The sequence below is a fragment of the Oncorhynchus gorbuscha genome, linkage group LG03 (genome assembly GCF_021184085.1).
Source record: "Oncorhynchus gorbuscha isolate QuinsamMale2020 ecotype Even-year linkage group LG03, OgorEven_v1.0, whole genome shotgun sequence".
Taxonomy (NCBI): domain Eukaryota; kingdom Metazoa; phylum Chordata; class Actinopteri; order Salmoniformes; family Salmonidae; genus Oncorhynchus; species Oncorhynchus gorbuscha.
Window position 1 is genome coordinate 80,396,349 of NC_060175.1, and position 17,806 is coordinate 80,414,154.

Consider the following 17,806-nt stretch of genomic DNA (forward strand, 5'->3'; position numbering starts at 1 on the left):
GTGGGCAAATGGACATCACCAATCAAAACCCAACCTGCATTTATTTACCAGTTGTAATGCGGGTAAATTAAAAAAGCAGTCGTTTTTTAAAGGCTGGTACAAAAAGCGCATAAGGTGCAATCTTGTATCACACAGTGCCAGCCAATGAGAAGTTGGCCGCAATCAGGAATTCAGCGAAGCGAAATGGCACAGAATCCGAAAATGAACTGCAACGTCGAGGGGGGAGAGACTATAGAGCGAGAGACCGGTATGACGAAGGGGAGGGGGTGATCAGTAAAGCGGGGGAAATATATATGTTAAACCATAGCGCATATTCTTGGAATGATTTGCTTGAATGTCTCTGAGTGTTTCACAGAGAAATGCAATCCGGACACAGACCCCTCTCTCTCTCTCTCTCTCTCTCTCTCTCTCTCTCTCTCTCTCTCTCTCTCTCTCTCTCTCTCTCTCTCTCTCTCACACACACACACACACGAAAAGGGATAGTGGATGCTCCTGACTTGATGGCTAAGGCGAGGTGGGATAATCATGCGTGTCTGGCCCCGGGCGTTGATGCAGCTGCCGTTGCCTGATCTTTACTGGGCTGAGGGTAGGGTTGTTCCGGTTCCGACTGGATCTTCATCTCGATTCGGCTTGACATCGATGTTATCAAGCTATTTACATGTAAGAAGACAACGACTGATGTAGCCTAAAAAGCGCCACCGCAATTATTGAACAAATCTGAATGGAGTAATTAAATGCTACCATCGATGGAGGAGGATCTTATTTATAATAACTAATGAAGTGCTGTCTTGGAGGAAGGGAAATAACCAGGGACATCCCCGTGAGACGACCGGCTCACCCGTTCTCCTGTTTGCTGCGATTTTAAAAAATGAGATCGGTACGTAGGCTGCCGTGAAAATAACATAATTGCATTAGTAATCAGGCTAGGACACCCTCTCCACCAGCACCCTATTTTCGCCGTTCCAGGGGCAGCAAACGCGGCACCGAACGCAAAACCGTCCACGACCCGGTCCGCGCCATCAAATCGACGCATTACTGGATGGGGAGTAGCATAGACTGTGAAGACCGTGAGTGCGTGTGTCAAAAGGGGGACAGAGGGAGACCGGGCCAGCTCAACCCCCTGCACCTGACAATTGCGCTCTAATCTGGCAAGTTTGGAGGGACGGAGAGTCCGGTGCAGTAAGGGCGCCTCAATGACCGTCTCATCCCGGGACAGGTAGAGAAGGCTCGAGAACGGCGGCGTGTTTGGAAGTTTTGATGCATATGATCACAACCACCATGATTTTTATGATTCTTGGCGCTTCAGTTGTAATGGTAAGATATTTGCTTTTTATTGTGCCCCCCATCGTGTGTGTTAAACGCCTACAACGTTTTTTTAACGTATGTAGTCTATAGACTCATAATGTAGCTATAGCTATTACAAATAGCATACAGATCACATTTGATATCACTGAAAATAATGATGACTTGAGACAGTAGCCTACATACATACCTTGGCTATCATAAATAAACAATCTAAAGAACATTTTAGAACGAGGGTTGCAAAGTGGGTTTCCAAATGTATTTTTCGATTTCTCTTATATGGACTGTAGCCTAATGCCAGGTCATATAACGGTGCTGTGTTGGAAATGGTGCTTGTCATGTGAGTTGACTCGAATGGTTATTTGCAGGCGATTGCCTGTTTAATGGACATGAACGCACTACTGGATCGCTTTCACAACTACATCTTACCGCATCTACGAGGGGAAGACCGCGTCTGTCATTGCAACTGTGGAAGGTAAAAAAAAATAGCATACAGTGATTCATTTGGATGTATACAAACATTTGAAATGAAAGCGTAGCCTATAGAGTCAAGATAGCTGCGATGTTACCCGTCTAATCATAGGCTCATACTCGATCAATAGGCCTCTCGAATGATTTCTCCTGCTGAACTGTTCGTTTTAATAAGCCTCCAAACATGCTCCATGCATAGGCCTAATCTCTTGAAAATGTACCCAATGGATGTCGACTATGGTTTTATTCGAGTATGCGTGTGTCTAACCGAAGGAAAGCCTTATTTTTGCGATGCCTAGCTTGTGACGGTGTTTTTAAGCTTTATTCAGTTATTTGGCTTTTACTGCATACGTGAGCCATAAATATGTTATGAATTATGAGGAATGGGCTAAGGAATCATTTTAAATATTTAGATTTGAGGAAATGTTGTTGGAGAGAGGACATTAGGGCTAGCCTATACCTATATTGAACCAGTTGTGAGAATGTGCCTATATATACATTGATCTATTACTTATAACCCGTATTATGAAGGCTGAAAATGGAATGAAACATAAAACAACTAGGCCTAGTTTAATGATAATTTATTACTGTTGTGATTAGGCCTATACCAGTTATATGTAGCCTCATATTCTGCCGATTGGTGGTCTAGGCTCCTTACTACTTCAATTAGTGTGTTTTAAAACATTAAATAATGGCAATGAGACTCACATACAGGAACTGTAAACCAAAATTGGGCCCTTGGTCTTGGAAGTTTTATTTGATTTTATTTCTGTTAAGTGCTGTAGCTTGCCCAAGGGTATGGCAACAGTGTTGTGCCAGGTTTTAAAATAAGAGCCCTCTGATCCAATAGATACACACCTATCGACTTCATTAGGATATTACGCCCTGGATAAAGACAAGTTGATGCCTGAGTCTGAACACATACATATTGCAACATTTTGTAAGTGCTGGGCTATTCTTGGTCAGTGCAGAATCTTAGTCAAATGAATTCATAACTTGCTTGGATCTAATACATTCACTGAGGACAGGAAAATCTGTTCTGAGTTGCCCTGCTGATGTGATATCACTGCATAGTCACATTGTAGCAGGTCTTGGCCCTGTATGAATACTGTTCTTTTGACTGCCTACAGTTCAACAACCTGAGATATGGGTCATGAAGTGTCACTAAGATCAGGATTGTCATCATAAAATAATATTGGCCAAAATTTGGAGAAGGGCCTCTCTCTCACTCCCTCTAATTTCAAGAAATTCTCATAGTAATGCTATATTAGGCCTATATATGCCTTTAGAATAATTGTAGAGACACATTTGTAAAAAATAATGCCAATTATGTCTAGTGACATAATTTATGCCGTTTATCATTGCAATGTTTTTTGTGTGGTTTATTTGAAGTCGTTTTTAAATATTGATAAATCCTCTGCTACTCAATATTCAATGTGCAATGCATATAATATTCTTAGATTTGAATTAATTATACATTTTCATACTTGTGCTTGTTACCTTTCTGTACCCAGGGAATACAGTACATCTAGTCCTAAACTAGACCCCAACAATTGCACTTTTGCTTCCAACACACTTCTGCTTGTCATTGTCTTTAATTAAGCCAGAGGCGTCATGCCCATAGGGGAAACAGGGGTACTTGACCCCTAAGATTTGTCCTATACATTTTTTTACAGTATCAGTCAAAAGTTTGACACACCAACTCATTCAAGGGTTTTTCTTTATTTTTACTATTTTTTACATTGTAGAATAATAGTGAAGACAGCAAAACGATGAAATAATGCATATGGAATCATGTAGTAACCAAAAAAGTGTTAAACAAATCCAAATATATTTTATATTTGAGATTCTTCAAAGGAGCCACCCTTTGCCTTGATGACAGCTTCGCACTCTTGGCATTCTCTCAACCAGCTTCATGAGGTAGTCACCTGGAATGCATTTCAGTTAACAGGTGTGGCTTGATAAAAGTTAATTCGTGGAATTTATTTCCGTCTTCATGTGTTTGAGCCAGTCAGTTGTGTTGTGACAAGGTAGGGGTGGTATACAGAAGATATCCCTATTTGTCCATATAATGGCAAGAACAGCTCAAATAAGCAGTGAAACAACAGTCCATCATTACTTGAAGACATGAAAGTCAGTTATTCCGGAAAATTTCAAGACCTTTGAAAGTTTCTTCAAGTGCAGTCGCAAAGCCATTAACCACAAAGCTGAAACTGGCTCTCATGAGGACTGCCAGAGTTACCAGCATCAGAAATTGCAGCCCAAATAAATGCTTCACAGAGTTCAAGTAACAGTGTCACGTCCTGACCATAGAAAGCTTTTATTTTCTATGGTAGATTAGGTCAGGGCGTGACTGGGGGGTTGTTCTAGTTTATATTTTCTATGTGGGGTTCTAGGTTTATTTTCTATGTTGGTGATTTGTATGATTCCTAATTAGAGGCAGCTGGTTATCGTTGTCTCTAATTGGGGATCATACTTAAGTACCATTCTTTCCACCTGTGGGTTATGGGATATTGTTTATGTTTAGTTGCCTGTTTGCACTGCATTGTCATGTTAGTTTATTCTTTATTGTTTTGTTTTTTCTAAGTTTCACTGTCTAATAAATATACGGAGCTCTACTTTCCTTGGTCCGTTAATTCATTATACGAACGTGACAAACAGACATATCTCAACATCAACTGTTCAGAGGAGACTGTGAATCAGACCTTCATGGTCAAATTGCTGCACAGAAACCACTGCTAAAGGACGCCAATAATAAGAAGAGACTTGCTTGGGCCAAGAAACATGAGCAATGGACATTAGACTTCGGTCCTTTGGTCCGATGAGTCCAAATGTGAGATTTTTGGTTCCAACCTTCGTGTCTTTGTGAGACGCAGAGTAGGTGAACTGATGATCTCTGCATGTGTGGTTCCCACTGTGAAGCATGGAGGAGGAGGTGTGATGGTGTGGGGGTGCTTTGCTGGTGACACTGTCGGTGATTCATTTAGAATTCAAGGCACACTTAACCATCATGGCTACCTCAGCATTCTGCAACAATACACCATCCCATTTGGATTTAGTGGGACTATCATTTGTAATTCAACAGGATGACCCAACACACCTCCAGGCTGTGTAAGGGCTATTTGACCAAGAAGGAGAGTGATCAAGTGCTGCATCAGATGACCTGGACTCCACATTCACCCGACCTCAACCCAATTGAGATAGTTGGACCGAAGAGTGAAGGAAAATCAGCCAGCATGTGTGGTGAAGCTGGTTGAGAGAATGCCAAGTGTGCAAAGCTGTCATCAAGGCAAAGGGTGGCTACTTTGAAGAATCTCAAATATAAAATATATTTTGATTTGTTTAACCCTTTTTTGGTTATTACTGTACATGATTTCACATTATTCTACAATGTAGAAAATAGTAAAAATAAAGACACACCCTTGAGTGAGTAGGTGTCAAAAGTCAAATCAAAGTTTATTTGTCACGTGCGCCAAATACAACAGGTATTCCTTGCAGTGAAATGCTTACTTACAGGCTCTAACCAATAGTGTGGAGAAAAAAAAGTATGTGTGTGTGTGTGTGTGTGTGTGTGTGTGTGTGTGTGTGTGTGTGTGTGTGTGTGTGTGTGTGTGTGTGTGTGTGTGTGTGTGTGTGTGTGTGTGTGTGTGTGTGTGTGTGTGTGTGTGTGTGTGTGTGTGTGTGTGTGTGTGTGTGTGGTAAGTAAAGAAATAAAACAACAGTAAAAATACATTTGGAAATAAGAGTAGCAAAGCTATATACAGACACAGGTTAGTCAGGCTTATTGAGGTAGAATGTACATGTAGGTATGGTTAAAGTGACTATGCATATATGATGAACAGAGAGTAGCAGTAGCGTAAAAATAGGGGTTGGAAGGTGGTGGGACACAATGCAGTTATCCCGGTTAGCCAATGTCCGGGAGCACTAGTTGGTTGGGCCAATTGAGGTAGTATGTACATGACTGTATAGTTAAAGTGATTATGCATGTTAGATAAACAGAGAGTAGCAGCAGTGTAAAAGAGGGGTTGGGGGGGGATGCACACAATGCAAATAGTCCAGGTAACCATTTGGCTACCTGTTCAGGAGTCTTATGGCTTGGGGGTAAAAACTGTTTGAGAAGGCTTTTTGTTCTAGACTTGGCACTCCGCTACCGCTTGCCATGCGGTAGTAGCGAGAACAGTCTATGACTGGAGTATTTCTGTCTGTAATAAAGCACTTTTGTAGGGAAAAGGGTTGTTGGGTATGAAGCTACAAGCTTGGCACAACTGTTTTTTTGTGGAGTTTCCCCCATTCTTCTCTGCAGATCCTCTCAAACTCTGGTTGGATGTGGAGCATTGCTGCAGAACTATTTTCAGGTTTCTCCAGAGATGTTTGATCAGGTTGAATTCCGGGCTCTGGCTGGGCCACTCAAGGACATTCAGAGACGTGTCCGAAGCCACTCCTGTGTTGTCTTTGCTGTGTGCTTAGGGTCATTGGCCTGTTGGAAGGTGAACCTTTTCCCCAGTCTGAGGTCCTGAGCGCTCTGGAGCAGGTTTTCATCAAGGATCTCTCTGTACTTTACTCTGTTCATCTTTGCCTCAATCCTGACTAGTCTCCCAGTCCCTGCCGCTCAAAAACATCCCCACAACATGATGCTACCACTACCATGCTTCACCGTAGGGATGGTGCCAGGTTTCCTCCAGACGTGACACTTGGCATTCAGGCCAAAGAGGTTTCATCTTGGTTTCATCAGGTCAGAGAATCTTTTTTTCTCATGGTCAGAGTCCTTTAGGTGCCTTTTGACAAACTCCAAGCGAGCTGTCATGTGCCTTTTACTGAGGAGTGGCTTCCGTCTGGCCACTCTACCATAAAGGCCTGACTGGTGGAGTGTTGCAGAGCTGGTTGTCCTCCTGGAAGGGTCTCTCATCTCCACAGAGGACCTCTGGAGCTCTGTCAGAGTGACCAATGGGGTTTTGGTAATGTCTCTGACCAAGGCACTTCTCACGCGATTGCTAAGCTTGGACAGGCGGACATCTCTAGGAAGGTTCCAAATTTCTTCCATTTAAGAATGATGGAGGCCACTGTGTTCTTGGGGCCCTTTAATGCTGCAGATTGTTTTTGGTGACCTTCTCCACATCTGTGCCTCGACACAATCATGTCTTGGAGCTGTACGGACATTCCTTCGACATCATGGCTTGGTTTTTGCTCTGACATGCACTGTCAACAATAGGATCTTATATTTTTGCAAAAAAATCTAAAAACCTGTTTTTGCTTTGTGATTATGGGGTATTGTGTGTCGATTAATGAGGGGAAAATGTATTTAATCTATTTTAGGATAAGGCTGTAACAAAAGTATCAAAATGTGGAAAAGTCAAGGGGTCTGAATACTTTCAGAATGCACCGTATAATCGTTTTTGTCGTTGTTTCTCTGTAATACTACTAGCCATAATTTTATGTCAGTCAGGCGGATACAGACAGCCCAAGAGATATGCTTAGATATGCAAAAAAATAGACATATTTTTACATAGAATTAAGCATAATGATTATGGCTCTAGATTGCAGGAAATAGCTACAGTATTTCAGGTCTTTTAAAAATCCAATATTCTCCAATATTCTCCAACTACAGTCTCCGGATCAACCCCCAGACATCCTCAATTACTTTGTGGCCTGTCAGATTTTGGGGGTGCACGACTCCCCTGAATTAAGCCAATGGAAAGTGAGTGACACAGTGGCTGCATTCAGGCTCTGGTGAAAAGTAGTGCACTATGTAGGGAAAAGGTGCCATTTGAGACGCAGCCCACATTGTCTTTTACTGCAATGGAAATGCTCTTAAATAAGAGCTACTAATTTTACGTAAAATGTTTATCCTCTTAGCATAAACGTTTAATGGAACAGATAGACAGATGAGGCCACCTGAGCTTGAATGCTGCCTGAGCCTACCTTAAGTGCATGTGGAATCAAACTAAATGAAATCTATTTGTGTTTGTCACATTCACCGAATACAACAAGTGTAGTAGACTTTACCGTGAAATGCTTACTTATAAGCCCGTAACCAACAATGCAGTTATAAGAAAATAAAGTTAAGAAAATATTTACTAAATAGACTAAAGTAAAACATTTAATATATATATTTTTAATAACAATAACGAGGTTATATACAGGGGATACAATGTGCAGGGGTACAGGTTAGTCAATTTGTACATATAGGTAGGGGTCAAGTGACGATGCAAATGGTCCTGGTGGCCATTTGATTAATTGTTCAGCAGTGTTATGGCTTGGGGTAGAGGAGCCTTTTGGACCTAGACTTAGGCGCTCTGGTAACACTTGCCTTGCGGTAGCAGAGAGAACAGTCTATGACTTGGGTGACTGGCATCTTTGACAATATTTCCAGCCTTCCTCTGAAACTGCCTAGTATATACTGTAGGTCCTGGATGGCAGGAAATTTGGCCTCAGTGATGGCCGTACGCACTACCCTCTGTAGAATCTTACGGTCAGATGCCGAGCAGTTGCCATACAAATCTGTGATGCAACTGGTCAGGATGCTCTCAATGGTGTAGCTGTAGAACATTTTGAGGATCTGGGAACCCATGCCAAATCTTTCCCTCTCCGGAGGTGGAAAAGGCGTTGTCGTGCCCTCTTCACAACTGTCTTGGTGTTTTTGGACCATGATAGTTTGTTGATGATGTGGACACCAAGGAACTTGAAACTCTCGACCCACTCCACTACAGCCCCGTCGATGTGAATGAGGGCCTGTTCGGCCCTCCTTTTCCTGTAGTCCACGATCAGTTCCTTTTTTCTTGCTCACGTTGAGGGAGAGGTTGTTGTCCTGGCACCACAATTCCAGGTCTCTGACCTCCTCCATATATGCTGTCTCATCGTTGTCAGTGATCAGGCCTACCACTGCTGTGACGTCAGCTGTCTTAATGATGGTGTTGGAGTCATGTTTGGCCACGCACTCGTGGGTGAACAGGAGTACAGGAGGGGACTAACCACACACCCCTGAGGGGCCCCTGTGTTGAGGATCAGGCCTGAGGCCATATCCACAGTAATTTCATTTGGCACCAGCAATTGCTAGCTTGTCAGATCACTGCTTGTGAACCACAGGTTCTCATTGTATGAGATGTAGGCTACCTTTGAGAGCAACGTGAGGTATGCTGTTATGTAAGGCTTTGATAATACTCTGGTGTTTATTTGGAATTGGAAACGGGAATGAGACATTTATATTCATATCGCAGCTGTTTCCACTGATGTTCGAGCATGTTTCTAGATATGAATTATTCTCTATTCACCAGCATGCCTTTCTATTCTCCAATTTGTACCAAATTAGTAATGAGAATTCCTGCTATTTATCCAATTTCATCACCCACCCCCCTAATTTCACCTCCCTTGCCCCATCTCATCTTTATCCTTGTCCTTCCCTCCATCACTAACACCTTCTAACCTCCAGCTTGGTCTCTTCCAGGCATCATGTCCACTATGTGATCCCTTACGATGGGGACCATTCTCTGGTGGACTCATCTGAGAACTACTTTGTCAGTGACAGCGTGACCAAGCAGGAGATGGACCTGATGTTGGGGCTGCTGCTGGGCTTCTGTATCAGCTGGCTCCTACTGTGGCTGGATGGAGTGCTGCACTGTGCTGTCAGGGCATTGAGGGCCAGCCGCTACTATGGTGAGTCAACAAGAGACTTGGTCCGTTTGACTGGGAAAAGTTTGACATGACCTGAAAAATGTGCCTCAGAATGAGCAGAAATGTTTTCAATAATCTGATGAGAGAAGTATTGTTTTGTTGATTCCCACCTCCGCGAAAAGAGAGATGGTGAGTGAAGTGGTATTGGCGTTAATATTTTGACTGCTACATTATATGAGGTTGATCAGTGTTACTCCTACATATTTTCGTGGGGATGTGACATGGGTGTGCAAATGGCCAGAATTGACATACAGGCTGCTGTTGACCTTCCTTGGGTGGGTGGATAGCCCAACCCACCTGGCTATAAGTGATGGTTATGGGAAACGTTACAGAACTTGAGGACATAAGGGCTCAGTTGTTTTTTAATTTAATAGGGGGAAAATGGAAAAGTGTGTTCCAGGCTAAATGAATTGTCTCACAAGATATTTAATGTACAGTACTGTATGCAGTGTGTTGTGGTCATGGATTGGAATTAAGACGTTATGCAGGTAATTAGTGGGTGAAGGAAATTGGAAAAAGCTTACTTTGTTTCTATTGAGGGGGAATAATTATGTGTGTAAAGTACAGGCATAGTGAAACTAATACACTGCTCAAAAAATAAAGGGAACACTAAAATAACACATCCTAGATCTGAATGAATGAAATATTCTTATGAAATACTTTTTTCTTTACATAGTTGAATGTGCTGACAAAACAATCACACAAAAATTATCAATGGAAATCAAATATATCAACCCATGGAGGTCTGGATTTGGAGTCACACTCAACATTAAAGTGGAAAACCACACTACAGGCTGATCCAACTTTGATGTAATGTCCTTAAAACAACTCAAAATGAGGCTCAGTAGTGTGTGTGTTCTCCATGTGCCTGTATGACCTCCCTACAACGCCTGGGCATGATCCTGATGCGGTTGGCCCTGGCCAGTCTGTGGTGCAACGTGGTGTTGGTGGATGGAGCGAGACATGACGTCCCAGATGTGCTCAATTGGATTCAGGTCTGGGGAACGGGCGGGCCAGTCCATAGCATCAATGCCTTCCCCTTGCAGGAATTGCTGACACACTCCAGCCACATAAGGTCTATCAATTGTCTGGCATTAGGAGGAACCCAGGGCCAACTGCACCAGCATATGGTCTCACAAGGGGTCTGAGGATCTCATCTCGGTACCCAATGGCAGTCAGGCTACCTTTGGCGAGCACATGGAGGGCTGCGCGTCCCCCCAAAGAAATGCCACCCCACACCATGACTGACCCACCGCCAAACCGGTCATGCTGGAGAATGTTGAAGGCAGCAGAACGTTCTCCACGGCGTCTCCAGACTCTGTCACGTCTGTCATGTGCTCAATGTGAACCTGCTTTCATCTGTGAAGAGCACAGGGCGCCAGTGGCGAATTTGCCAATCTTGGTGTTCTCTGGCAAATGCCAAACGTCCTGCACGGTGTTGGGCTGTAAGCACAACCCCCAACTGTGGACATCAGGCCCTCATACTACCCTCATGGAGTCTGTTTCTGACCGATTGAGCAGACACATGCACATTTGTGGCCTGCTGGAGGTCATTTTGCAGGGCTCTGGCAGTGCTCCTCCTTGCACAAAGGTGGAGGTAGCGGTCCTGCTGTTGGGTTTTTGCCCTCCTACGGCCTCCTCCACGTCTGCTGATGTACTGGCCTGTCTCCTGGTAGCGCCTCCATGCTCTGGACACTACGCTGACAGACACAGCAAACCTTCTTGCCACAGCTCGCATTGATGTGCCATACTGGATGAGCTGCACTACCTGAGCCACTTGTGTGGGTTGTAGACTCCGTCTCATGCTACCACAAGAGTGAAAGCACCACCAGCATTCAAAAGTGACCAAAACATCAGCCAGGAAGTATAGGAACTGAGAACTGGTCTGTGGTCCCCACCTGCAGAACCACTCCTTTATTGGGGGTGTCTTGCTAATTGCCTATAATTTCCACCTGTTGTCTATTCCATTTGCACAACAGCATGTGAAATGTTTTGTCAATCAGTGTTGCTTCCTAAGTGGACAGTTTGATTTCACAGAAGTGTGATTGACTTGGAGTTACATTGTGTTGTTTAAGTGTTCCCTTTATTTTTTTTGAGCAGTGTATGAATATTGCTGTGGAAATATTGCTGCCCTCAGATGTCATGTGTTTAGTACATGCTAATTGACTGAGACAAAGATTCCCTACCCGTAATACAGAGGGCACTTGTCTATACACCACAAAGATATACAATGTCTCAAGTCTTGCCAATGTTAGATTAGCAAGCCAGACCTCACTAGGGGCGAGGCTATGCCAATGTGAACATATTAGAGGACTTCTTGTCCATACTCCTACTCCTGATTCAATCATTTATCCAGTATTCTTATATAAGTGTCGGAATATTCCAATTATGTCAGCTAAGCTTTATCTTGTGCAGCTCTCAATGTCAGAACAGACCTATATTTTGTAGCTGGCATGGATCCTTTAGATATAAGACAATGCTAATGTAGGTGATGTGACCTGGATGACTGCTTTTACGGTCAGAAAATAGAGGTGTAAAATGTCTAGTGAGTGTAAATGAAAGAGATGGCCAATTAATTACCTTTGTTTAATATGAAACCAGTACACAAAGATGGGGTACTAAAAAACAGTATAACATTATTTTTGTCCTGAAAATACTCAATTAAAAGTAGTAATGCCATAATTGTTTGATGCATGTCATATTTTTCTTGATGATAAAAGAGAATTTGGTAGTTTGAAGCATACATATATTCCCAGTCTTAGATTGTGATTCTAGTAGTATTAGGCAAGAAACAACTGGTTTAGCTTTGCAGCACAGAATCAACCCATTTGATATTCTGTGCATAACATCAACATAAAAAAATATACCCAGATTATACATTCAAATTATTCCCTCGAGGTATAGAAGGGTGGCTCTAGGCTTTACTTTGTGCTGGAATCCTTGTGCATGGAAGGAATGCCCCTTCACCGGTGTTTGGCTGTGACGTTGATGGCAGGTCAGACTCGTTTAGCCTCCCTGAGAAGGGGAGTGAAGGTAAGGCTGATGGAGCGGGAAGGAAGGAGGGGGGGGTGCAGATACTGTCACATCCCCACCCCCACATACACTCTCTCTCTCTCTCTCTCGCTCACTCGCTCGCACGCGCACACGCACACACACACACCCTCTCTTCTCGGGAGCTATTAATAGAGTGAAAGAGAGCAGCTGGAATGGCGGGCGAGGTAGAAACATGCACACCATACACACACACAAACACACACACTAAATTGAGGTGCACATTGATTCCTTTTGCTTTTTCTAATTCCATCTATATACTCTATATCTATATACCCTATCTGCTCTCCATTCAGTTATTGAATCCCCCTTTTCTATCCATTTTGTTTATACAGACAGCATCCTTTTGGAAAGGGATGATTCCTTTCTTATTGTCTATTTCTCATGAATAACTGATTCACATTCTTTGGCACCAGTGACATCGGTGGAAAGACATTTGATTTAGCAAAATAGGGTAACAAAATATGATAACAAAAGGGGAAAATTATGACTTGGCAAAACCATCGCCCCCTTCCCTCCCTCCGTAGAAAGACCTTAACATTTCTGCCCTCACCCCACTTTCCGCATTACATTACCATTTGCATTTTTCTCCTGACTCCATCTCCATCTCTCCATCCTTTTATTGAAATGAGAAGGACCTGTCTCGTTCTGACGTTTCCTTTGGATACCCTTCAGAACAGTCCTTGTGGATTTCATACCCATTCACAGTTATAAATAACTCCCTCCTCCCTCCCTTCTTCCAGCTACTCCCCTTCCCCCCAACCTTTTGCAGGGACATTTGCTCGTGCTGTCTGGGGCTCTCCCTCCTGTTTCTCTTCCATCTCAGCGGGCCTCAGCATCTAAGCCTGACAGGGACAAATCCCTCCACAAATTTTACCTCACACTCATATGCTTGGGGAAAGAAATCCAAAATGATTTTTTCAAGTCGCTATTATTAATGTATAACAGGGTATATAAATTGAAACGTACATATACTACATGAGAAAAAGTATGTGGACACCAGCTCGTCAAACATCTCATTCCAAAATCATGGGCATTAATATGGAGTTGGTCCCACCTTTGCTGCTATAACAGCCTCCACTCTATTGGGAAGGCTTTCCACTATATGTTTGAACATTGCTGCGGGGAATTGGTTCCATTCATCCACAAGAGCATTACTAAGGTCGGGCACGGATGTTGGGCGATTAGGCCTGGCTCGCAGTCAGCATTCCAATTCATCCCAAAGGTGTTTGATGGATTGAGGTCAGGGGTCTGTGCAGGTCACTCAAGTTCTTCTACACCGATCTCGACAAACCATTTCTGTATGAACCTCTTTTCACACGGGTGCATTGTCATGTGGAAACAGGAAAGGGCCTTCCCTAAACTGTTGCCAAAAAGTTGGAAAAGCAGAATCGTCTAGAATGTCATTGTATGCTGTAGCATTAACATTTCCTATCACTGAAACTGAGGGGCCTCGTCCGAACCATGAAAAACAGTCCCAGACCATTATTCCTCCTTGAGCAAACTTTACAGCATTCTCCTGGCATCTGCCAAACTCGTCCATCCGCCAAATTCGTTCATCGGACTGCCAGATGGTAAAGTTTCCAGAGGCCGTTTGCAACTTGGTAATGAGTATTGCAACTGAGGACAAACGATGTTCGCGCTCTACGCGATTTATTTATTTATTTATGATTTATTGTGTGGCCTACCAATTTGCGGCTGAGCCATTATTACTCCTACACATTTCCACTTCACATTAACAGTACTTACAGTTGACCGGTGCAGCTCTAGCAGGGCAGAAATTCTTGTCACGCCCTGACCTTAGATATCTCTATTTTCTATATATTTTGGTTAGGTAAGGGTGTGAATCGGGTGGGTAGTCTAGTCTTTTTTGTATATCTATGTTGGCCTGATATGGTTCCCAATCAGAGACAGCTGTTTATCGTTGTCTCTGATTGGGGGATCATATTTAGTCAGGACTTTTTCCCACTTTCTGGTGTGGGATCTTGACTATGTGTAGTTGCCTGCCAGCACTATATTGTATAGCGTCATGTTTCATTTGTTATTTTTGTTGGTTTGTTCGGTGTTCATTCTTTTAAATAAGAGAATGTACGCATACCACCCTGCGCCTTGGTCTGATCCTTTCAACGAACGTAACAATTCTACTGCAAATGTTTGTCTATGGAGATTGCATGGCGGTGTGCTCGATTTTATACACCTGCCAGCAAGTGTGGCTGAAATAGCCGAATACACTAATTTGAAAGGGTGTCCACATACTTTTATATATATAGTGTACCACGTTCAGTATGGGTAAAATTCTATGTTTGGCAGATGAATGTGTGGGCAACAAATGTGTTTCTGTAATTGGACTATTGTACTACCAAGGATTAGGTTGATAGGAGCATCAAGGACATTTTGGGCATCTAATAAACCTAACCAAATGCACTCCCATTCTCTTATTACCCCACGATACATGTTCTAATCGTTTATTTCACTTCTCTAGTTTCTTCACTCCTCTAACAACCTCCCTCTCTCCTCTTGTCCCCCAGACACCCCTTCCTGGTCATGGCTCCCCTCATTCTGTAACCTTCGAGATCTGCGTCGACGCGCCCAGCTCAGACAGCTGGAGGACTCCACTGGCAACATGGTCCACATCAAGCAGAAGCTCTACCACAACGGCCACCCCAGCCCACGCCACCTCTGACTCTGAAACAAGAATCCCCCCTCCAGCCCCTCAAACTGCCCCAAGGCCAACTGCTGCCTCAGAGACACTGGAAAACTGCCCTCCGACTGTTCATAACACACCTGGCCTGAAACTTTCTTACGATGACCCTGACACAAGTCAGCACCCACCAATCCAAACTTGAGCAGAAGATAGTCGTCACTGAAATCTTGTCTATGTCCATGTCCACCATTGAGGTAGGAAGGAAAAACAAGCATTTTTAAGGGTGCTTTCTGTATAGAAAAATGTTCTGTGTTCATTGTTGAAACTTGGCATGATCTTTTAGAACAGGGTACGATGATGGGGGGCACAGTGTTTATTTAAAAAAATCTCTATGGGGAGGGTATTTCTCTAAAGTGGGAGGGAGGTAAATGAATAGGGGTGGGTTTCAAGATTTTATGATGGGAAGTTTAGATTGCTGCTTCTGTAAATACTTCTAAATATGGGCAAGTGGGAACACAGGGTAGGTTTGTTCGTGAGTGTGGTGAGTCAAGTGTTACGAGTAGAGCTGATGGGCTGTATGGAAGGATAAACGGAGCGTAGGAAAGAGGAGGATGACAGCCGTCTGGAAGTGAACAGTGTGATGTCTGCTAAAAACAGATTAATTTGTTTTGTTACCTAGTGAAATAAATGAATGTATTAATTTTACCTGTAAATATAAGAGGGGGAGGGGAGCATACATTTGTGGTTAGGGTTCTCTGCACTGTTATTATTTATGAGAAGGTAGAAAATGAATTGCCAGTCAAGAGACGGAGACAGTTCAGTGCTTCCCTCGTCTTCCCAATATTGTGTCCAATAGCACTTCCCACTTTGCTACATCCAATTCCTTCATACTTACTCAAAAGCAACCAGCCTAGAAGCAGTGGGAACCCTCACCCAGTCCCTCTCTCCCTCTCTGTCCAGACATTGCTGTTGTGAAGATAAAATGTCTGTTTTATTAAAAGTGCCATTGAAGCACAACAGTGACCCCTGACGTTTGAATGTGTCATTGCCTCAACATTGGTAACCATACCATTGAACAGTGTATGTATGGAGAAAAAAAATAATTCCTAGAGGTTGTACTTGTGAGCGGTTATGTTTTTAAACAGGAAATATGGAATGTAAATCAACTGTTCAGTTCAATTTAATATTTTAGTATATGCCATCCACATGCAGTAAACCTAATTGTGGTTTAATTAATCAAGAAATAGAAATGTGATTTCTTGAACACCAATTAACCTCAGAGAGGCTACTTCTGGTATGTCTGGGACTTTTAAAAATAAGATTAAAGGGATAGTGTGACATTTGTCCATTTTGCTAAATGATCAACACCACTTTTCCATAAGCATTCTTAATATCTAGGTATTTAAACGTTGTGCTTACATAGGCAGGTACAGTAATTACAGTGTAGTTACACATTGTTACAGACTAACTGTTACACATGTTTGTGGTTTGTATAATTACGCATTGAAATTTGTATATGAATTACATTTGAAATCAGTCAGTGGTCAATCCTCTCATCCTATATTTTATATGCAGATATTCGGCATACCATGATCTACAAAATCAGTTTGATGTTGATGAATGTAAAAACCTTGCAAGTAGAGGTTCAATCTGTAGCTTTTATTTCCTCTGTGGTTCAACCTGGTCTCGGAGCATTTTGTATTATTCTGTGTGTAAATCCGAGACACTCCATTTAGTATGGTGTTATGTTTCACATGGTATGTATTCATTTGTGGATATCCATCACTCATTTTGTATGATATGTTCCCAAATTACAATTCTTATTACATGTTAAGAATTTGCTAAATGTACAATGTGGTACCCATTTGCAAAACTTACAATATGCTACACATTTTCAAAACATATATATTGCTAACGTTAGCTAGGCTAGGGGTTAAGGTTAGGAGTTAGATTAAACTAAAAGGATTAAGGTTAGCTAATATGCTAAGCAGTTGCAAAGTAGCTAATAAGTAGTAAGTAGTTGAAAAGTTGCAAAAATGCTAAAGTTGTCCGTGATGAGATTCCAATGCACTAGACATTCACATTATATACCCACACATTCACACCGACCAACCAGCCTATTTTAGTTTTTGCCTTAAGTAATCATACCAAATGTAACATATCATACTAATTTGAGTGTCCTAGATTTACTATGATACATCTAGTCTATGAGACCATGCTGTGTGGTTATATATTATTACCTTATGGGCACCTGTTCCTTTTCTTTTTTGATTTTGCACTTGCAAATGCTAAAATACCTGGATGTTGCTTTGTGAGCCTTTGCGCCTCACATGGAAAATAATGTAAGGGAAAGATATTTTCTCAGACATGTTAAGAGGGATTGATGTAACATGATGCTCAACCAACCTAGTTCATTTGCTCATGAGATGTATACAGGCCTAAAGTCTTATCTGTTGCCATTTTCTTATTGTTTCCAATCTTCCAGACAACCGGTCACCCCTGTAACCATTACATTTCCCATATACTTAAGAACTTGCAAATCCAACTTAAACTGAAAGTATAATTTATGAAACTTTTATACCGCTTTTCATTACAATTTCAAAGTGCTTTAATTGAAAAATAAAGGCATGCAATTTTGAAAAACAAAAACAAATAGTTCAATAGATAAGT

The 17,806-nt window shown here is 42.3% G+C and overlaps 1 protein-coding gene across 1 annotated transcript; it reads left to right on the top strand.

Moving 5' to 3' along the window:
* Positions 1-464: 464 nt before the first annotated feature.
* LOC124032004 (transmembrane protein 240-like) lies at positions 465-17,771 on the top strand. Its single transcript, XM_046343934.1, has 4 exons — positions 465-1,314; positions 1,671-1,777; positions 9,215-9,423; positions 15,021-17,771. Exons 1-4 carry the CDS (start codon positions 1,258-1,260, stop codon positions 15,173-15,175), a joined length of 528 nt encoding a protein of 175 aa, XP_046199890.1. The 5' UTR covers positions 465-1,257; the 3' UTR covers positions 15,176-17,771.
* Positions 17,772-17,806: the final 35 nt, after the last annotated feature.

Coding starts and splice junctions, on each gene's coding strand:
- LOC124032004 (XM_046343934.1), top strand. CDS start 1,258: ATGCATATGATCACAACCACCATGATTTTTATGATTCTTGGCGCTTCA. Junction 1,315..1,670: donor TTGGCGCTTCAGTTGTAATG/GTAAGATATTTG, acceptor GGTTATTTGCAG/GCGATTGCCTGTTTAATGGA. Junction 9,424..15,020: donor GAGGGCCAGCCGCTACTATG/GTGAGTCAACAA, acceptor CTTGTCCCCCAG/ACACCCCTTCCTGGTCATGG.